The sequence below is a fragment of the Lissotriton vulgaris genome, chromosome 11, assembly GCF_964263255.1.
Source record: "Lissotriton vulgaris chromosome 11, aLisVul1.2, whole genome shotgun sequence".
Classification (NCBI taxonomy): Eukaryota; Metazoa; Chordata; class Amphibia; order Caudata; family Salamandridae; genus Lissotriton; species Lissotriton vulgaris.
Window position 1 is genome coordinate 377,125,529 of NC_141699.1, and position 22,598 is coordinate 377,148,126.

Consider the following 22,598-nt stretch of genomic DNA (forward strand, 5'->3'; position numbering starts at 1 on the left):
TCTTCTTATTTTTTCCGCTTTGAACAGGCTCTGACAAAAGTACAAACAGGCATTCTATTATTAAGTCCTGATGATGATCCCAGTTCACTAGGAGCCAGGGATCGAAACGTTGTCGACATTTTAACAATTCTGTAATCTCTTCCAATTTTGTCAATAATGTTACAGTAATTGTTGTCTGAACTTGCTTTACAAATTGTATTAATGTTGCAAGGGACAGTTGGCTCCCACTTTGCTTTTTTGCCTGATATTCTTTTTATTTTTCCTGCTTTCCTATTTTTCTCTCACTCCTGAACCCTGTTCTAGTGTGCTCTGGATAGGTACAGGCTTGTACCCTATCAGCTTCTGAATTGGACCCCTCCGGTGGTCCTTACCCATTTTGATGTATATACTTTGATTAAAAAGATTCAGGCCCGGCTGGGTACTGAATAAACCTTCTGATATAGTACTGATTCGAGTCTATATTCCATTGTATTGTTTTGAATTGCTAATCCTAAGGACCGCTGTTCTCCTTAATAATAGGCCATCAATGAGAGAGACCTGTGCATTTTTCAAATGGGTGGTAAAAAAATATGAGTATGTTGCTGGAGATGTGGGCTGCCGTGCCACCAATGTACTTACCGGGGGAGGGTAAACACCGATTATTCCGCAACTTTCTTTCCGCATACCATCACTCCACATACTTTCATTTAGAAAGTACCATCACTCCGCAATGCCATTATAACGCATGGCATTACATTTTATAAGCTTTTACTACGCATACATTTACAACAAAATTCGTTGTAAATGCACGAATGGTAAAAGCATATTTTTTTAATGTTTGGATAAGGTAAGTATGGGTATAGGGGTATATGTTTTGGGGTACTGAGGTATATGTTTTGGGGTGTTTGGGTATTTTAAGGGTTCAGATATAGTTTTGGGTTATGGGGTACAGGGGTAGTTTTAGGGTTTAGGGATAGGTATGGGTTTTGGGGTACAGGGGTATTTTTAGGGTTCATGGCTAGGTTTGGGTTTTGGGGTATAGGGGTATTTTTAGGGTTCAGGTGTAAGTTTGGGTTTTGGGGTACAGGGGTATTTTAAGGGTTCAGGGCTAGGTTTGGGTTTTGGGGTACAGGGGTATTTTTAGGGTTCAGGGCTAGGTTTGGGTTTTGGGGTACAGGGGTATTTTTAGAGTTCAGATATAGTTTTGGGGTATAGGGGTATTTTTAGGGTTATGGGGTAGGTTTGGGTTTTGGGATACATGGGTATTTTAAGGGTTCAGGGCTAGGTTTGGGTTTTGGGGTACAGGGGTATTTTTAAGGTTCAGGGGTAGGTTTTGGTTTTGGTGTTCAGAGGTATTAAAGGGTTCAGGGGTAGGTTTGGGTTTTGGGGTACAGGGGTATTTTTAGGGTTCAGGGGTAGGTTTGGGTTTTGGGGTACAGGGGTATTTTAAGGGTTCAGGGCTAGGTTTGTGTTTTGGGGTACAGGGGAATTTTAGGGTTCAGAGGTAGGTTTGGGTTTTGGGGTACAGTGGTATTTTTAGGGTTTAGGGCTAGGTTTGGGTTTTGGGGTACAGGGGTATTTTAAGGGTTCAGGGCTAGGTTTGGGTTTTGGGGTACAGGGGTATTTTTAGGGTTCAGGGCTAGGTTTGGGTTTTGGGGTACAGAGGTATTTTAGGGTTCAGGGGTAGGTTTGGGGTTTGGGGTACAGGGGTATTTTTAGGGTTCAGGGCTAGGTTTGGGTTTTGGGGTACAGGGGTATTTTTAGGGTTCAGGGGTAGGTTTAGGTTTTGGGGTACAGGGGTATTTTAAGGGTTCAGGGCTAGGTTTGTGTTTTAGGGTACAGGGGTATTTTAGGGTTCAGGGGTAGGTTTGGGTTTTGGGGTACAGTGGTATTTTTGGGGTTCAGGGCTAGGTTTAGGTTTTGGGGTACAGGGGTATTTTAGGGTTCAGGGGTAGGTTTGGGTGTTGGGGTACAGGGGTATTTTTAGGGTTCAGGGGTAGGTTTGGGTTTTGGGGTACAGGGGTATTTTTAGGGTTCAGGGGTAGGTTTGTGTTTTGGGGTACAGGGGTATTTTAAGGGTTCAGGGCTAGGTTTGTGTTTTGGGGTACAGGGGTATTTTAGGGTTCAGGGGTAGGTTTGTGTTTTGGGGTACAGTGGTATTTTTAGGGTTCAGGGCTAGGTTTGGGTTTTGGGGTACAGGGGTATTTTTAGGGTTCAGGGGTAGGTTTGGGTTTTGAGGTACAGGGGTATTTATAGGGTTCAGGGCTAGGTTTGGGTTTTGGGGTATAGGGGTATTTTTAGGGTTTAGTGATAGGTTTGGGTTTTGGGGTACAGGGTATATTTATAGGGTTAAAATGGGTTAGTGTTTAAGGGTGTTGGGGTATTTTAAGGAGTAAGGGTGGGTTATGATCATGGGGTGCAGGGGTATTTAAAGGGAGCAGGGTGGGATTAGCACACAATATGAGACATGGCATGAAGGGTGGACCGTACCACACGCCCCCAGTGTTTGTCACGCCCCCAGCACACGCCCACAGCACAACGCAGACACGCCCACAAGGGGCTACTTTGCTTCCACGGTTCTTTTACCTTTCAAAAGTATATGGTGGGCGTCTGTATAGCCTATGTCCTTCTGCTGCAACTGCCCTTTCCAACGCTGTATTGGGTGTTGTGATTGGTGCTGTGGTTCCTGAGATTACCCGCCTCAAAGGTTTGGGCTCTCTCTTTATATTATTAGTACTAGCGGCCCGTCCCGACGTTGTCCGGGTAAAAAAAGGCTAGGCAGCAATGGTTTTAGTATCATTGTACATTTGTCCCACATGATAAGAGACACATTTTGAAGCAGTGTCCCCTAAGGTCCGTTTTTCCCGAATAGAGCATATTGAATCCCTTTCAAGGGAAACTGTTTGAGGCAGTTCAAAGGTAGAATGTGCTGTTTTCCCAGCTGTTAGCAAAGTGGCAGCTATTCCAGATGAAGCAACAGCTAGAGCCAAATTCCCAGAAGATCGAACTTTGGCAAGTATGAGGTTGATTAGGTAAGTCTTTCCTGTGCCACCGGGGGCGTCTATGAACAATAGTTTGCCTTGCTTCTTTTCAACACTATCAACTATGGTGTTGTAGGCGAGTTGTTGATCGGGAACTAAGTTAGGCAAGTGTTGAGCAAGGTAGTTATTTAGCTCTGGAATATTGTGTGCGGTAGCGATATTGTGGTATCCAGTTAGGTTAGTTCGGACCGCTGGCGGCAGGCTGAAATCTTGTAAGGACTTCTCGCTTAATAAATACAGTGAGTCTTCAATTTCTATAAGTCCTTGGTTTATGATTTCATTGTTGATAGCAGCCCGTGCCGACGTTGTCCGGGTATGAATTGCTGCCGGTCAGTAGTATATTGTTTTGTAGGATTTCGTTTTGATAGCATTTCTTATCTGTGACAGGCCTATGAAACGCTCGGATTCACAGTGCACTCCTGATGCACTTAAGAGTGCGCGTTCAGTAGTGTGTGAACTCGAGTTTCCCTACTTTATATTTCTTTGCAATATTATATAGCGCAAACTCGACAACATGGCATGAGCACAATTTACATTACAGAAGAACACATTCATTGTGGTAGGCACGGGGAGACAAAGCGATTTGCCTGAAATCACAGGATGTTGAGCTGATGCCGAGATTCGAATGTAGCTCCCCAGCTCTAAAGTTCGCAATTCTAGAACTTGTGGCGGGAGGTGTGTCTAAAGTGTATGTTGGTGCTGGCCATCAATGAGAGAGACCTGTGCACTTTTTAAATGGGTGGTGAAAAAATATGAGTATGTTGCTGGAGATGTGGGCCGCCGTGCCACCAATGTACTTACCGGGGGAGGGTAAACACTGATTATTCCGCAACTTTCATTCCGCATACCATCACTCCGCATACTTTCATTACGAAAGTACCATGACTCCGCAATGCCATTATAACGCATGGCATTACAATTTATATGCTTTTACTACGCATACATTTACAACGAAATTCGTTGTAAATGCATGAATGGTAAAAGCATGTTTTTTTAAAATGTTTGGATAAGGTAAGTATGGGTATAGGGGTATATGTTTTGGTGTACTGAGGTATATGTTTTGGGGTGTTTGGGTATTTTAAGGGTTCATATATAGTTTTGGGTTATGGGGTACAGGTGTAGTTTTAGGGTTTAGGGATAGGTATGGGTTTTGGGGTACAGGGGTATTTTTAGGGTTCAGGGCTAGGTTTGGGTTTTGGGGTACAGGGGTATTTTTAGGGTTCAGGGCTAGGTTTGGGTTATGGGGTATGGGGGTATTTTTAGGGTTCAGGGGTAGGTTTGGGTTTTGGGGTACAGGGGTATTTTAAGGGTTCAGGGCTAGGTTTGGGGTGCAGGGGTATTTTTAGGGTTCAGGGCTAGGTTTAGGTTTTGGGGTACAGGGGTATTTTAAGGGTTCAGATATAGTTTTGGGTTTTGGGGTATAGGTGTATTTTTAGGGTTCAGGGGTAGGTTTGGGTTTTGGGGTACAGGGGTATTTTAAGGGTTCGGGGCTAGGTTTGGGTTTTGGGGTACAGGGTTTGTTTAGGGTTCAGGGCTAGGTTTGGGTTTTGGGGTACAGAGGTATTTTAGGGTTCAGGGGTATGTGTGGGTTTTGGGGTACAGGGGTATTTTTAGGGTTCAGGGCTAGGTTTGGGTTTTGGGGTACAGGGGTATTTTTAGGGTTCAGGGGTAGGTTTGGGTTTTGAGGTACAGGGGTATTTTGAGGGTTCAGGGCTAGGTTTGTGTTTTGGGGTACAGGGGTATTTTAGGGTTCAGGGGTGGGTTTGGGTTTTGGGGTACAGTGGTATTTTTAGGGTTCATCTATAGGTTTGGGATTTGGGGTACAGGAGTATATTTAAGGTTCAGGGGTAGGTTTGGGTTTTGGGGTACAGGGGTATTTTAAGGGTTGAGATATAGTTTTGGGTTTTGGGGTATAGGGGTATTTTTAGGGTTCAGGGGTAGGTTTGGGGTACAGGGGTATTTTAAGGGTTCAAGGCTAGGTTTGGGTTTTGGGGTACAGGGGTATTTTTAGGGTTCAGGGCTAGGTTTGGGGTACAGAGGTATTTTAGGGTTCAGGGGTAGGTTTGGGTTTTGGGGTACAGGGGTATTTTTAGGGTTCAGGGCTAGGTTTGGGTTTTGGGGTAAAAGGGTATTTTTAGGGTTCAGGGGTAGGTTTGGGTTTTGAGGTACAGGGGTATTTATAGGGTTTAGGGCTAGGTTTGGGGTTTGGGTATAGGGGTATTTTTAGGGTTTAGGGATAGGTTTAGGTTTTGGGGTACAGAGTATATTTATAGGGTTAAGATGGGTTAGTGTTTAAGGGTGTTGGGGTATTTTAAGGAGTAAGGGTGGGTTATGATCATGAGGTGCAGGGGTATTTAAAGGGAGCAGGGTGGGATTAGCACACAATATGAGACATGGCATGAAGGGTGGAACGTACCACACGCCCCCAGTGTTTGTCATGCCCTCAGCACACGCCCACAGCACAACACAGACACGCCCACAAGGGACTACTTTGCTGGCACGGTTCTTTTACCTTTTAAATATATATGGTGGGCGTCTGTATAGCCTATGTCCTTCTGCTGCAACTGCCCTTTCCAACGCTGTATTGGGTGTTGTGATTGGTGCTGTGGTTCCTGAGATTACCCGCCTCAAAGGTTTGGGCTCTCTCTTTATATTATTAGTATGGATGGATATATTCTAGCATACAACCCTAATATAACAACAAGCTATCATGAAGAGGCTTAACTAGCTACACCCTCTGAAGCAATGAGCTTCTTTGTTGACCTTTAAACTTGTACCCTACTTCTTACAGTCACAGAAGGACACGGAAGACAAGCTCCAGCTTCAGCCACCGACCCCCGGCGCTTTTCCCTTCCTTGTCCGGTCCTGCATCCACCACCTCGACGGACCCCGAAGCCCACCAGCAAATCTGCAAAGGATGGTAATGAGGGGTGATATGTACCTTAGAGCTTTTTCTATATGGACGAATATTTACGTCAAATGCCAGCAGTGCTTAATTTGAGCCGGTGGTTTCCGGTGTTCGGCACCAGAACCTAATTGTCAGCACCGGGACTATTGACAGTCTGCCACATGGTGGCGCTGTATATCTCATTTAGAGATCAGGGCAAGAACAGTTGTTTATTTGTTCCATATAACGTAAAAATGACTAAAACCTGCTGCCCAAGCCATTGTTATAGCATTTGGGGGCATGTAATAGTCTGAATTGTCACACTTAGCAGAGTGATGGTTAGCAGTTATTTTGGTCCTGGCTCTGACAGCGCTAGCAAGGACAGTAGGTGTCACAAGCTGCAGTTGCCTCCTGTTGAGGACCCTGGCACTTATTTCTGTGCAAATTAAGCACTGCAGTACTGACTTCAATGGGATGACGAAAAATGGTAATCTGCATGACTTCTGAGAATTGGTTCTGCCACTTTTGGCTTTAATGTGAACTTCAATCCTTGGACGTCATTCTAATTGGAGAAAGTCTCAGAGGTATGGGTTACAAAGGTCAAAGAAAAGTGACTAAATTATCAAACCACCCATTGTGTTTACCATTGTTCACAAATTACAACTTTTCGACGTCATACGCATGTAAGTGCAAATCATGTGTGATGCATGCATTGCATAAAGTGTCTGTGCATGTGTGTGTATAATTGCTTGATAGTCTCTTGTACTGGTGCACCGATTATATTTATCTGATATGTACACATTGTACCTTATGCAAATCCAAAATCATGAAATAGAGAAACTTAATTTTTACTTAGATAAACTATCCTTTTATTCAATAAAGTTATCTCTCACATCCCTTCCTTTCTAAATACATATTGGTCCAATGGTTCAGTTTTATCAATTTGATTTTACTTCTGCACTGTACTTATGCAAGTGAAACAAAGAAAATATGCACTCTGAGAAATGTGTGCACTGCAGGTTAGCAAGGCTTTTACACTGGGGCAGTTAGGTAAAGAGCAAACCTGTTCCTGTTCACAAAGGAGTGCACATGCAGCTAAGGTCACCTTCCCTCATACCTGGCCTACTCAGGAAATAATTCAACAAGTGAAGAATCAAGGCATACGTGCCTAACCTGAGGCTTATGCCTCTCTTGCAGAGCTCCTGCTCTAATGAATTACATGAGCATATGCATCCCTAGGCGACAATGAGGACATGCGCCTGTGGGTGCCTGGGAATAGAAAGTGGGTGCACATGGTTGGCTCGCTGAAACATGCTCCTGAGTTTGGAGAAGAACCAAACCTATGGCAGTGCTCAAGGCAGCCTCACCCAACCCATTGGTGCTGACCGCCACCAGTGGGTGTGTAGTAGTAACACTCTAGGATACCTTCTGGTAAAATCTGTAGTTCCTCCACCTTTGCAATGTACCGGGACATCCACGTTCACACGCATACAATATTCAGCTGTAACCGAAAGCAGCATTGGTAAAGCCAGTAGGTCTGGGTTTAATGTCCTAATGTAGGCAGCAACAGCACATGGGATGGAGTCAGCAGACTCAGAGGGCTAGAGGCAATATGCTAATTTCCGAGTAAATGTCAGCCTTTTGAACAGTGACCCTCATAGTGTGCAATGGAAACTAAATCAAGCAAGGAAACTGTGCCTCCATCCTGGCACCATAGCAAATAAAAAATAAAAAACAGCTACAACTGGTGCGCAGCGGGCTTTCGAGCCCTTGGGCCTATTGAACCTGCTATAGTATTGCTACTTATGTCCCCTTTATTATTAAATAACAGTAGTTTGCTTTGTGGCGTTTGAATATTTATAGATTAGCACCGAAATAGAAGCCAAGCATGACCTTCAGAGGAAACCCATCAGGTTTGTTTCACCACTACTGACAGCTTAATGGCTGCTAATACTTCTAATTCCACACGGAAGCGCAGTAACTCTCGATATTAATCACGCGCCTCGAGGAAGCCTCAGCTGGTCCATTCTGTGCGCACTTCCGGTGTCCTTCAGAGCATCTCAGCGTTCTCAGATGTGGGATATCAAGAGTTTACCCCCTGACTGGGAACATGAAGTACTTCTGAATAAAAGATGAATGTAGAACATTATTACAATGCATCTTAACGCAGTGCAGAGCACTGTAAGCATAAAATAGACAATATTTTGGGAAAAGTTTAGAACAGGGTATGCAATATATTAATTTCACATTTATTAAACAGTGTTACTTATGCTGGATGCCTCCAGACAGTTAAGACACTGCACAAATGCATTTTAATGTATTTCTGTGATACGTTTGTCAACTATTACACATATCTATATATTTATCTTTTTCCACCTGTTTATTAAAGGAAAAAACGTGTTCCAGTTGATGTACTCTTTATAGCCAGTGGCTCTGAGGTGCAGTTTTATCCCCCACATGGGTGGAGGAGGGGTGCTGAACTGATGGGAGCAGCATACGCATGCCCTTCAATTCTAATGGGTGATGGGAGCAAATAAGTAAGTCTTAAGTAGATGCCCGAATTTCAGTTGTAGTTGACGGGTGTGTGAGTGCAGGACTTTAACTCAACCAGCCTATTTTCCCACAGTACGCAGATCCCTTTTGTGAATTAGGGGACACACGTGTTGAGGAGCCTGGTCACCCCAACAGTAGGTAAAAGGTGCAACAAAGCCCGTTTTGTGAATCTGCCATTTGTGAGTCTGGAGCTACTGGGTCATTATCTACCTCATTACCAACCAACCTCGTCTGTCTTCCTCGTCTTGTACCAGTCGCTCCATATGGAGTGATATCTCCTTACTGGACAGAATCCACTCAGCTGTTAAAACTCACAGCTAGTTCCCCTCCTAATATGGCCGCCAGAGGAAGACTACATCCTCTGCCTCTTATAGGAGGGGCCTAGTTGTGAACGTCCTTGTCATATCGTATCTGCCTGGCCCTACGTTAAGACAGGGCAGGCGGAATGGGAAGGGGCGGGGGAAAAACAGGAATGGAGCTGGGAAAGGGCAGAATGAAGGTAGGCGCGAAGGAATAAAGACGTGCCTGAAATAGCTCCTGGCTCCGAGTCTTTCTTGAGGGGTAACAATATCACACTGGCGACGAGGGTGGGATATCCATAACCCACATCACCTATACCCCGCCGTAAGCATACGGCCGAAGACCAAAGAGCCGACACCACCGTGACTAAAGAGCCCGGAGAAGCGCGAAAACTGCGGAGGAATCCCGCGCGTCGCCTGGATGCTGCCCAGCAGGAGCGCTGCTCAACAAACGCAGCCCAAGCCGGAGAAATCCTCATTGTGACCCAGACTGCTCCCAGAATCGAGTGAGCCTCTGCAACAAGCGCGGAAGGCGCGAAAGCGACGGAGAGAGACCGGGAGCCCCCCCTAAGTGATACAGAGCGAGCGAGGGGTGTGCCTGGATGCCGCATGAAACTGAGAATATTGAAGCCTTTAGCCTACCGTAATGAGGAAAGGGAGCTAACTTGAGAGACAGTGTGAAAGAGGAATTGTCCCGAATGGCGGCCATCTTGAAGTCAGGCACTGGCCATAGACTCCCATTGGATTTTCGGCGGCGGCCATTTTGAGGTCAGGCAAGACCTAATAAGTGAGAAAAACACAGAACTTAAGAGACAGTCAGTTAAACAATTAACAAGTGGGCTCAAGATGACCACCCAGCCTGATACCTCACGCCCCTCGATCACCGGGGCAGCGGTCCAACTCCCACAATCACCTCAAGTGCTCATGGGAATATCCTACTTACGCCCACCAGATCCACTGGAACTGACCTCCGGAAACAGTATGGGACCCAAGTGGAAGAGCTGGGTGGAGGATTTCGAAGATTTTATGACTGGGTCCCAAGTGCAGGATTCCAAGCAAAAACTAATAGCGCTGCGTAACCTGGTTGGGAAAGACATTGCGCAAATTATCAAAGAACTGCCCGCTGCCAGCGCCACCTCCTATAACGACGTAAAAGGGGACCTAGACCGGAAATTCCTACACAAACGCAATTTGGACTATGAGCGCTACACGTTCAACTTGCCGTCACAAGAAAAGGATGAATCTATGGGTGACTTCATTGTACGTATCAGGCGCCTAGCCCGACATTGTGAGTTCGAAACCTTCACCACAGAATATGTTTTGCGACTATGCACAATCGTAGGTTGCCAATCCGAATCCCTACGTCGGCGCTTGTTAAAGAAACACTATACGCTGGAAGAAATAGAAGAGATGACACGGATAAATGATCAAGCGGAAGATCACGCAAAAAAAATGGAAGCCACCAAGCCTGAAAAGAAAGAACAGGCCTTCAGAATGCAAGCCCGCACCAACACCAAACGTCGCTCGGACCACCACAAGTCAAGAAAATTCACACAGACTTCCAGAGGGACGTCATCGCGTCATGGGACGTCATCACGTCATGAGCCGCGACATGATAGAAGCGGCAGACCTGCGTCAAAGTGCTACTGGTGTGGCCAAGAATACCCTCACTCGGGGCAGTGCCCTGCCATTGGTCAACAATGTCACCACTGTGGAAGAGACAATCATTTTGAAGTAGCCTGTCAAACGCGACAGTCGGAGCCGAAGACAACTATGTCACGACCGACTACGCGCCACCACGCTTGAGCGATAAAAGGGAGAGAAGGACGTTCCGCTAGCTCGTCAAGATTGAGTGATCGCTCAGCCAGCTCTTACAAGTCCAGAAGATCAACGTCCAGAGAATCATCGCCACACACACCCGTGTCGCAAGACAGTGACGAATATATATGCATGGTGTCAGACCCGCACCGACTAAAGAAGTACCCCAAACTGGACATCAGAATGGGAAACCACCCTGCGAAATTTGTGCTAGACTCAGGAGCGTCTTTGAACTACATATGCACCCTTGAATATCAAAGCATGAAACCCAAACCAAAACTAGAACCAGCAGCAGTCCGAGTCTACACCTGGATGTCCAGGAAACCACTGCCATGTCTAGGCTGGTTTAGCACGACACTAACCTACAAAGGCCGACAAATCGAAGCATACGTTCACGTAGTCGAAAGTCCCGACGCAGCAGACTGCCTCCTCAGTCTGCCAACCGCAGAACGGTTAAAGCTCGTAGACCTCCTCTACATGGTAGAAGACGCCCCAGATATCGTCAGTAAATTTCCGAATCTCTTCAAGGGCCTAGGAAAACTCAACCAATTCAAAGTCAAGTTGCACATTGATGAGCAAGTAACGCCCACGGCGCAACATCACAGAAAGGTACCATTTCACCTACAACAGGCGGTAGATGATGAACTACAGGATCTACTAAGGACGGATATCATCGAACGCTCCTCAGGCCCCACACCCTGGGTATCGCCGGTGGTGATAGTACCTAAAAAAGGGCAAGACAACAAAGTACGCTTGTGCGTGGACATGCGCGCGCCCAACCCGGCCATTGAGAGAGAGAGTGACATCCAGGACCCCACATTAGTGAAATGATTGCTCGCCTCAATGGGGCGACGGTTTTCTCGAAACTGGACCTCAATAAGGGATACCACCAATTAGAACTACACGAGAAGTCACGGTACATCACAACCTTCACGACTCATCAAGGGCTTTTCCGCTACAAACGCTTTAATTTCGGGATATCCTCGGCCGCCAAGATATTCCAAGAAGCCATTCGGCAAGTGATTCAAGGCATCCCAAATGCTTTCAATTACAGCGATGATATCTTGGTATTTGGAAATAATCAGACCGAACACGACACAGCCCTAGACAGAGTTTGCCACGCACTGCTGAATGCCAATCTTACTCTGAACCCCGACAAATGTGAATTTCACAAATCAACCCTAAAATGTTATGGTCACATCTTCTCCAAGGACGGCATGAAACCTGACCCAGAGAAAGTGTCGGCCCTTGCAGATACTCCGCAACCACAAGACGTCAGTGACCTCCGATCATTTCTAGGGATGGCAAGCTATTGCGCACGATATATCAAAGACTATGCAACTATCAGCTACCCACTCAGAGAACTCACCCGTCAGGGCCAACAATGCCTATGGACACTGGCCTGCGACCAAGCATTCAACAAAATCAAGAAGGCTGTGAGCTCTGCCATCAACCTCGCGTACTTTGACACCAAGCGAAAGACTGAAGTAACTGTTGACGCCAGCTCAGTGGGACTAGGCGCTTTCCTTGCACAATACCATGAAGACTCTGATCAACGACACATAGTCGCCTATGCCAGTCGCAGTCTCACTGACAATGAAAAGGCATACTCGCAGCCTGAGAAGGAGAGTCTTGTGGTCGTATGGGCCTGCAAATATGTCCACCTTTTTGTATACGGAAAACACTTTACCCTCATCACAGACCACCAAGTCCTCGTCACAATATTTGGAAATCCTCGAGCCAAAATGCCCCCGCGCATTGAGAGATGGGGACTGCGTCTCCAAGACTATGTCTATACCATCATCCATAAGCCTGGGAAGTCAGAGAATCCAGCAGACTACATGTCCCGACACCCCCGTCCACATACCAAGGAAAGGAGCTCCCTGGCAGAGGAATACATCCATTTCGGCATTGAAAATGCGTGTCCTTCGACTGTACCACTGGAGGCTATCTGCGAGGCATCCATGCAAGACCCCACATTTCAAGACGTCATGGATCGCATACGTACTAACTCATGGAGACACCTACAGGACACCTCTCAAATCACTGTCCATAACACTCAAGAACTTGTGGCATTCAAACATATTCAGGATGAGCTGTCAATCAGCGCAGATGGTCTACTGCTGCTGAGAGGAGGGAGGATAGTAATCCCACAGAGACTACGACAAGGAATCAACAACCTGGCTCACGAAGGTCACAGAGGAATAGTCGCCGCTAAGAAAGCGCTCAGGGAACGTGTCTGGTTCCCGCTACTTGATCAGATGGTGGAAAACACAATCAAAGACTGCACCTCGTGCCAGCTAATGAGTCGCGATGAACCGCCGGCCCCGTTGCAGATGTCAGAAATACCAGATGGGGTATGGCAGCAAGTGACTTCTTCGGCCCTCTAAAGTCGGGCAAGTACATCGTCGTTATCATGGACGAATACTCTCGATTCCCCATCGCGCATCAAGTGTCCTCCACCAAAGCGACGGCAGTAATCCCTATCCTTGACGAGACCTTCGCAGCTTGGGGCATTCCCGTAGGAGTAAAATCAGACAATGGGCCACCGTTTAATAGCCACGAGTTCGCTGAATTTGCAAAACACCTCAATTTCAAGCACAGGAAGATAACACCGCTGTGGCCCCAAGCCAATGGCTTGGTAGAGCGATTTTTGGGGACACTTAAGAAGGCAGTTCAACAGGCCGAACTCGCTCACCGTGACATACAACAGGTTCTAAACGAAGTACTGCGGGCGAATCGCACCACACCCCACAGTACCACAAATCAATGCCCGGCCACCCTAATGCTAGGACGAGTTCCTCGCACCCGGCTACCTACTCTGAATAACACCTCACAGTCTCGAACAGTGACCACCGACCATGCCACATTGGTCAAACTAGACCACGACAAAAAGCTGAAGATGAAAATCTACGCTGACAAACGGAGGCATGCAAAACATGCGGACATTCAAGAGGGAGACTGGGTGAGGGATAGGCGCGATCGCATGGCGAAAGCTGACAGTCGATACCTTGCTCACCCTTTGCGAGTCTCCAGTCGGAAAGAGACCATGATCACAGCAGAGGCTGACCATAAACGAATAACCCGGAACATATCACACTTCGAAAGATGCACACCCACTGGTTGTGACGAAACCCAAATCCATGACTCCAGCGCTGACTCTCTGAGTCAGAGCGAGAACAGCGACCGAGATCATTTCAGCCCGGCAAGACATGAAGATGCTGGAGATCACCTGGCACCAGAACTGGAACCGCCCAGCCGTCAACGAATACGCATCAAACGACCAGCACGTCTCATCGAAGAACTCTAAGAGACAGTAAGACTGTTTGTACAAAAGGGGGAGGTGTCATATCGTATCTGCCTGGCCCTACGTTAAGACAGGGCAGGCGGAATGGGAAGGGGCGGGGGAAAAACAGGAAGGGAGCTGGGAAAGGGCAGAATGAAGGTAGGCGCGAAGGAATAAAGACGTGCCTGAAATAGCTACTGGCTCCGCGTCTTTCTTGAGGGGTAACAATATCACAATTTTTTTTTCTTCTGTCAGTCTATAGGATACCTGTTCAGGATCATCATTGGGAAAGTCTTTCTTCCTTCGTTTGGCCAGGAGAAGCAGAGCAAGCCACTGAGACTCTTGGAATTTCATCAGGCCCCAGCTAGGCAATCGTTGACACTACAGGATGACAAGGCAGCACCCCTATCTCCACCTTTAGTATCGGGTGTATCATATATTTTGGTACTGGCATCCAACTTCACTCTGGTGCCGGTCCCAGCCCCCTACCCCCGGAGGATGTCCTCAAGCTCCAATGGTATAGTTGAATCACAACAACCTGAACAAGGGTGTGCTGCTGTCTCCTAACCTCTGAGTGACTATTACAAATGAGGCAAGTAGCCTGGGATGGGGAAAGATTTTGGAGGATTAACAAGTCCAAGGTCTGCACATGATTTCGGAGTCCCTTCTATGAATTTGAAGGAGCTGGAAGCAGTCTACAGAGCGTTACAAGCATTTACTCTCCTAGTTTGGGCACACCTGAGTTGGTTCACACAGACAATCAGACAGCACACGCATGGGGCAACCAGTTTTCCTTCTTTGGCTCAACTGGCAGAGAGGATCAGGATTTGGGCAGAAACCAATTTAATCACCTTGACAGTGATCTATCTTCTTTGGAGGGAGAATGGGCATGTTGATCTTTTGGGCCACATATTCCCCTCCCGGTGACAATGTCCCTCAACCCTCTCCTTTTCCAGGAGGTAGTGGAAAGTTTCGGGGAGTCATGGTGGACCTCTTTTCATCTCCTCAGTATGCTCAACTTCTGAAGTCCTCTCCCTTCTTCCTTCCCAGGTGACTTGGAGGGTGGACGCAGTGAGTTTGCTGTGGCCCAGGTGACTCTTGTGTGCCTTTCCTCTTTAACTCTCAAAAGCAAGATTCTATCGAAGATCATGAAAGAGAGAGTTGGGGTTTTATTGGTGGTCCCAGCATGGAGCTGCTGCCCTTGGTTGCCCTTGCTCAGACAGTTATCATCGCGTCCATCATGCATTTTACAGCTGACGCCTTCTCTCAGGTCCCCATCACTCCCAGAAAAAACACTGCGCCAACTGTCTCTGGGGGGTTTAGAGTTTGAAAGGTTAAGACTGGAGGTCTGTGGCATAGCTCCAGATGTTGCCCTCTCAATCCAGAACTCCAGAAAAGGGAGTATGTTAAAAATGTATTAAAGACATTGGAAACATTTTTCATACTGGTAAGAAAATAATCATCTTAGGCCTCTAATGTGTTAAGGGGGAATGGAGAATGTCTTGAATTTCTTAAGGGAGGACTTTTGGGCCTAGTGGTATCCACTCTTCACAGCCAGTGGGCAGCCATTACGGCAATTAGCGGGACTTCATTTGCTCAATTCGTTCCCTTGGTTTCTCAATAGCTGAAGAGTTTTTCTTTAAGAAGACATGTCATTCGTACTCCTATTCCTTCTTGGGACCTTCCTTTGGTCTTGAACGTGTCTTCGAGCTGCTTTCAACCATTTCTTTTTTGACACTACAGGTATTTACCTTGTTGTAGCAACTTTGGGAGAAGGTTGGGCGACATACGGGTTCCACTTAGTCATGACCCCGTCATTCGCTTATTTCCAGACATGGTGGTCTTGTGCTCTGATCCTTCTTTCCTTCCAAATGTGTTTTCTTCCTTTCACTTTTAGAAGGATGTTATTCTCCCTACCTTATTCCCTCTCTTTCTGCCACTTATGTATTTTCGTCTTTAGGACAACCATGACATAGTTGTCCCAATTTTCAAATTCATTGTCAAATATCTGGGTGCCGTCCTGCTTAATGATTATTTGGGAATCACTCACCATACTGGCAAAAGAATTCAAGTATGCATGTTTTAAAAATTACACCGCATACGCAGATATGCATTAGGAAGGATCTATTGGTCCCTCCTCAACTAAATCAACCGGTAGGGATTGTATTAGTGGTATAATTCGCGCAAGAGGTGCCACGCTGAGGGCCACCTGTTCCTCCTCTCTCCTCTTCTGTTTATATATGGGCAGCCTCTGGCAATGCTTTTGAGCAGCATCAGGCACATTTCCAAATATGCATTTGATAAGAAAGTTCACATCCAAACGGAGACAAACTCAAGGATCCAGGCAGAAGTCCCAATTATCTATAACATCCTTACAAGTGGATAAAAGACGCAGCTCCTGAATGAAGATAAGAATGAGATCCTAGGGCAATGGATGGTGTTGTGCAGAATTGGCAGATAGGGTTTTGTACCATGTGGCTTGTCAAAAAATTTTGGAGATGCTCAAAGCCATTTAGAGGGAAGCAAAGGTTCTGTAAATTACAGCTGACACAGATGTTATATTTGCACCCTTAATTCCTTGACCATGTGTCTCAAAATATTTCTCTACATACTTAAACCTGCACTCCTAACTGTTGAGTAGATTGGGATATAGCACTGGTGGTGGCCTAGTTGCAGTAATGCAAAGCAATTGATACTATGCATCTGCAAAAAAAGGTTCTAGGTGTACTTTAAAACGGATGACTGATATTTCTACAGATTATTTGGACAAATATGCAGGACTTGCTGCTCCTACTCTGCCCTCTATGCGGGATGATCGACTTCTCAGCAGGACAGGACAGCTTCTTAGAAGCAATTAGGCTCCCCAAACTGACACCTTCCTTTTATAGGTTTATTTATGAGATATAATTGCTTTGCTATGTATGTTTGTATCACCAATTGCTTGACATTCAGATGTTTAAGCCCAACAAAACGATTTGCCCAAAAAGACAAATGACCATTGGTCTTCATAGCCCACGATTTCAACGCACAAAAAGAGGACTTCTCAATCTTAAGAAGTCCCCTTTCTCTGATAGGTTTCTACATCTTGCCCATTGCTGCCACCACTAACTTTCACAACAGATCTATGGAATGCCTTGTTGGAGAGCTCTTGTGCTAAGTCAAGGTCTTCATTCTAAGCATTCACTAGTGAATGAGGCAGAATCTGTGGAGATCTGTAGATGTTTCCTCTCCAAACCCTTACAGATTCCATGATTTATACAATGACCTGTCATTGACCTTATGAAGTGCGTTTTTACTATTCGAAATCCAAGGCACCTTAATCACCACTGTGGTAATTTAAACAGATAACGAAAGTAAATTCACATGTTCAGAAGTACATTATGACAATAGAGGGATCAGGCTTCGTAGCGCTGTTGTCTCTAACTTTCTGAATTAGACGGTGTTTACCAACATTTTAACAAACTGTCCATTTCCCATATCGTGGGTTGAACAGACTCAATGGCATCCCTTTGGAGTCCCCCACTCATTGGACACCATCCATATTCGAGTCAGTCAGTGTCTCACCCTTGCTGCGTCCCTTCAACTCCACACATGTGCAGGGCTTGAACGTGTGAAGATACTGGGGAACCCATTGTTCCAAGCATGCTACGGCTAGAGATGGGCTTGTCTCAGAAGTCGAGCTCACCCTCAAGATAGTAAGAAATGGGATGAAGAAAACATTGAGAAAGTAATGCAGTTTAATGATCCTGTTTATTCTCTTGCTCGTTCATTCATTGAATCTTCCTTTGTTCACTACAGATATGTACCTGGTGCCGATTTCCGAGAAGGTAAACATAATGTGACTAAGTGTACTGCATAAGCACCTGCATGAGAGTCTGGACTAAAGCACCGCCTCTCTTACATTTTGTTTTCCTCAGGAAGGCTCGGATGAGGAAGTCTACATGGAGTGCGACGGAAGCTCAAGTGATTCATGTGAGTTTGCCTCGCTTTGCTTTCTGGGTCCAGTATGTTTTACCTTGTGATAAAAAACCTCAAGGTTCTTCAAGAATCAGAAGGCAAAGGAAAAATGGAACGTTGTGAGCTATTCGCATGTGAGATGGGACAGAGTGAGATCTTTGAATGATGAAAAGTTCACACCTGGCATGGGACAGAGTGAGGTCTCTCGATTAAGTGAGCTGATTTCGGTTGTCGTCTGTTGTCTAGACGCGATAAGCTATTCACACACGCAAGCAACAACCTGAACTATGTGGAGTGGTTGAGCGATCAAGAAAATGTAAACAAGCTTTGACAAATGCAATCATTTGGATTTTGGACGGTAAAATTGATCCTTTACAATTCACTGTTCAGACATGTCAACTCACACGATGCCCCTGTGTGTCACATGATATCAGAGCTCTTGGCATGGTTCCCCGGTGAAGAGATAGTATCACACAGTCAGTACGGGCAAAGTAATGAGTGAAGGCTCTTGAAGTGATCCATTATGTATTTTTGAAATCTCCCTGAATTGATAAGAGGCTGGTTCATAAGTATTTGTGTTTAGTGGATGGTATGAGTGGCTGCTGAGGCACTGATGGAAACAGAGCCCTATACCTCTCCATAGACCCACCACATCCAAGGCTGCTTAATCATAGATGGACCCCATGGCAGCATCCCCGCCACAGTCTCTCATCCTCTCTCAGAGAGTTACATTTTTTTGGTCTGGCTTGACAATGCAGCTAACACCATATAATAACATGAGCATCATTAGAGAGGAGTTTTGCTCGGCCAACATATTAGGATCCAAGAGTACATGTTTTGATTAAGTAGAAGTTGTGTGCTTCCACAAAAAGGTGCTTGTCCTCCACGCTCCTGTGATCATTTAGTTTTTTTATATCATGACATTGGAATACTATTACAATATCTTAGATAACTAGATAATGTATATCTTCAAAAGGAAGGTGCACCAGGAAAAAAGTTAAATGTAGCAAACTTAAATCCATCATCTTCTTAAATTATTCCATAATGTTGCACAAATGTTAAAATCAGCCAACGCGTTTCGTTCCTGTTACACTAAATACTTCATGAGGGCTGAAACAATCACATAAAAGACCATATAAATCACCACATATAAAACATGTAAAATGACATTACATACTTACATATATAAAGACACACAACACATTTCAATCTCTATGAATCTCATAGAGATCACACCCTAAAATACAGGTTTAAGGCACATGACACACTACACAAAGGTCAAACTGGACTTAGTTTTCCACTAAGCAGCCCACATATACATATATCAAAGAATGTCACTAATCCCGTACAGATCCCAACACTTATAACAATTTATCACTAGCATACCCTCCTATGTACAAAAAATTAAGTACGTACAAGAATATCCCACCTCACATGACTGTGAATTAAGAACTTAGATTCAAATGGGTCCGCGGCATGATCATTTGACACATTTGAATCTAAGAGAATGAAATGTATTGTGTGTCTTTATATATGTAAGTATTTAATGTCATTTTACATGTTTGTATGTGGTGATTTATATTGTCTTTTATGTGATTGTTTCAGTCCTGATGAAGTGCCTAGTGTGACAGGAACAAAACTCGTTGGCTGACTTTAAAATGTGTGCAATATTTTGGAATAATTAAAGAAGATGATAGATTTAAATGTGCTACATTTAACCTTTTTCCTGGTGCACCTTACTTTTGAAGAATTTCCTGTCTTCTGGTCTCCAGTGGCACTGAACGGTGGCAAGTGCCAGAAGAGTATGCACAGGACACTAAATTGGACCTATCTGGATTGAGGTGCAACACCTATGGTCCGCCACTGTTAGCTTTGTGTGTAAACTAGATAATGTATGTTTTTCTCTGAAAGCAGCAAAGATGGGAGGAGGGCAGTCATTAACCTACTAGATTTTTAGATCTGGCTTAACACTGCAACTATCCCCAGACCCTTTAACCTACACTAATATTAGTCTACAGATTTTTACTTCCACACAAATGCGCATCTATCCACATGATATTTACCTGTAATGCTTCACATTACCACACAGCATTCCTTTAACTCAGACATTGCCAATGCTTGTCTTAAAAGTTAGCACATCTAACTATTGCACATATACCAGGCACATTGTGTATAGCAGCAGCCCACGCTTCATGCACACATGGTCCCTCATAGACAAACATGTGGAGCATATGCAGCACCGCTGCCATCTTTTCCTTTGCTCTCCATCTTCCTATACATTGCTATCTCTTTTTGCATCCCTTCCCTTCACTTCAATCCACAATACTTTGTTCCTTTCTCCCCTACTCTATTTTCTTTTAGCTTCTGGGGTATGTAGGTGCTGCATCAGGACAGAGAGCCCTTGAATGCAGGCACAAGAGGATTTAAAGTCTGTAGCTTGTTTCTTACGAACAGCAAGTATATATGTGTGTTTGTGAGTGTATATATACATATATATATATATACTAGCAGCCCGCCCCGACGTTGTCCGGTTATGAATTGCTGCCGGCCAGTAGTATATTGTTTTGTAGGATTTCGTTTTGATAGCATTTCTTATCTGTGACAGGCCTGTGAAACGCTCCGATTCACAGTGCACTGCTGATGCACTTAAGAGTGCGCGTTCAGTAGTGTGTGAACTCGAGTTTCCCTTCTTTATTTTTCCTTGCAATATTACATAGCGCAAACTCGACAACATGGCATGAGCACAATTTACATTACAGAATAACACATTCATTTGTGGTAGGCACGGGGAGACAAAGCGATTTGCCTGGAATCACAGGATGTTGAGCTGATGCCGAGATTCGAACGTAGCTCCCAAGCTCTAAAGTTCGCAATTCCAGAACTTGTGGCGGGAGGTGTGTCTAAAAGTGTATGTCGGTGCTGGCCATCAATGAGAGACACCTGTGCATTTTTCAAATGGGGGGTGAAAAAATATGAGTATGTTGCTGGAGATGTGGGCCGCCGTGCCACCAATGTACTTACCGGGGGAGGGTAAACACCCATTATTCGGCAACTTTCTTTCCGCATACCATCACTCCGCATACTTTCATTACGAAAATACCATGACTCCGCAATGCCATTATAACGCATGGCATTACATTTTATATGCTTTTACCACGCATATATTTACAACGAAATTCGTTGTAAATGCATGAATGGTAAAAGCATGTTTTTTTTATGTTTGGATAAGGTAAGTATGGGTATAGGGGTATACATTTTGGGGTACTGAGTTATATGTTTTGGGATGTTTGGGTATTTTAATGGTTCAGATATAGTTTTTGGTAATGGGGTACAGGGGTAGATTTGGGGTTTAGGGATAGGTATGGGTTTTGGGGTATAGGGGTATTTTTAGAGTTCAGGGGTAGGTTTGGGGTTTGGGGTACAGGCGTATTTTAAGGGTTCAGGGCTAGGTTTGGGTTTTGGGGTACAGGGGTATTTTAGGGTTCAGGGGTAGGTTTGGGTTTTGGGGTACAGGGGTATTTTAAGGGTTCAAGGCTAGTTTTGGGGTACAGGGGTTTTTTAGGGTTCAGGGGTAGGTTTGGGTTTTGGGGTACAGGGGTATTTTTTGGGTTCAGGGGTAGGTTTGGGTTTTGAGGTACAGGGGTATTTATAGGGTATGTTTTGGGTACTGAGATATATGTTTTGGGGTGTTTGGGTATTTTAAGGGTTCAGATATAGTTTTGGGTTATGGGGTACAGGGGTAGTTTTAGGGTTTAGGAATAGGTATGGGTTTTGGAGTACAGGGGTGTTTTTAGGGTTCGGGCTAGGTTTGGGGCTTGGGGTATAGGGGTATTTTTAGGGTTCAGGGGTAGTATTGGGTTTTGGGGTATAGGGGTATTTTAAGGGTTCATGGCTAGGTTTAGGTTTTGGGGTACAGGGGTATTTTTAGGGTTCAGGAGTAGGATTGGGTTTTGGGGTATAGGGGTATTTTAAGGGTTCATGGCTAGGTTTGGGTGTTGGGGTACAGGGGTATTTTTAGGGTTCAGGGCTAGGTTTGGGTTTTGGGGTACAGGGGTATTTTTAGGGTTTAGGGCTAGGTTTGGGTTTTGGGGTACAGGGGTATTTTAGGGTTCAGGGGTAGGTTTGGGTTTTGGGGTACAGGGTTATTTTTAGGGTTCAGGGCTAGGTTTGGGTTTTGGGGTACAGGGGTATTTTTAGGGTTCAGGGCTAGGTTTGGGTTTTGGGGTACCGGGGTATTTTAAGGGTTCAGGGCTAGGTTTGGGTTTTGGGGTACAGGGGTATTTTAGGGTTCAGTTTGGGTTTTGGGGTTCAGTGGTATTTTCAGGGTTCAGGGCTAGGTTTGGGTTTTGGGGTACAGGGGTATTTTTTGGGTTCAGGGGTAGGTTTGGGTTTTGAGGTACAGGGGTATTTATAGGGTTCAGGGCTAGGTTTGGGTTTTGGGGTACAGGGGTATTTTTAGGGTTTAGGGATAGGTTTGGGTTTTGGGGTACAGGGTATATTTATAGGGTTAAGATGGGTTAGTGTTTAAGGGTGTTGGGGTATTTTAAGGAGTAGGGTGGGTTATGATTATGGGGTGCAGGGGTATTTAAAGGGAGCAGGGTGGGATTAGCACACGATATGAGACATGGCATGAAGGGCGGAACGTACCACACGCCCCCAGCGTTTGTCACGTCCCCAGCACACGCCCACAGCACAACGCAGACACGCCCACAAGGGACTACTTTGCTGGCACGGTTCTTTTACCTTTTAAATGTATATGGTGGGCGTCTGCATTGCCT

At 45.3% G+C, this 22,598-nt stretch overlaps 1 protein-coding gene across 1 annotated transcript in view; it reads left to right on the forward strand.

Moving 5' to 3' along the window:
- The window catches only part of LOC147679807 (uncharacterized), a 582,063-nt gene that overhangs the window by 485,944 nt on the left and 73,521 nt on the right, over positions 1-22,598 (forward strand). Inside the window, exons 18-20 of the mRNA XM_086943363.1 lie at positions 5,812-5,940; positions 17,662-17,690; positions 17,781-17,835. Coding sequence (XP_086799489.1) covers positions 5,812-5,940; positions 17,662-17,690; positions 17,781-17,835 — 213 coding nt within the window. The remainder of the gene's footprint in view (positions 1-5,811; positions 5,941-17,661; positions 17,691-17,780; positions 17,836-22,598) is intronic.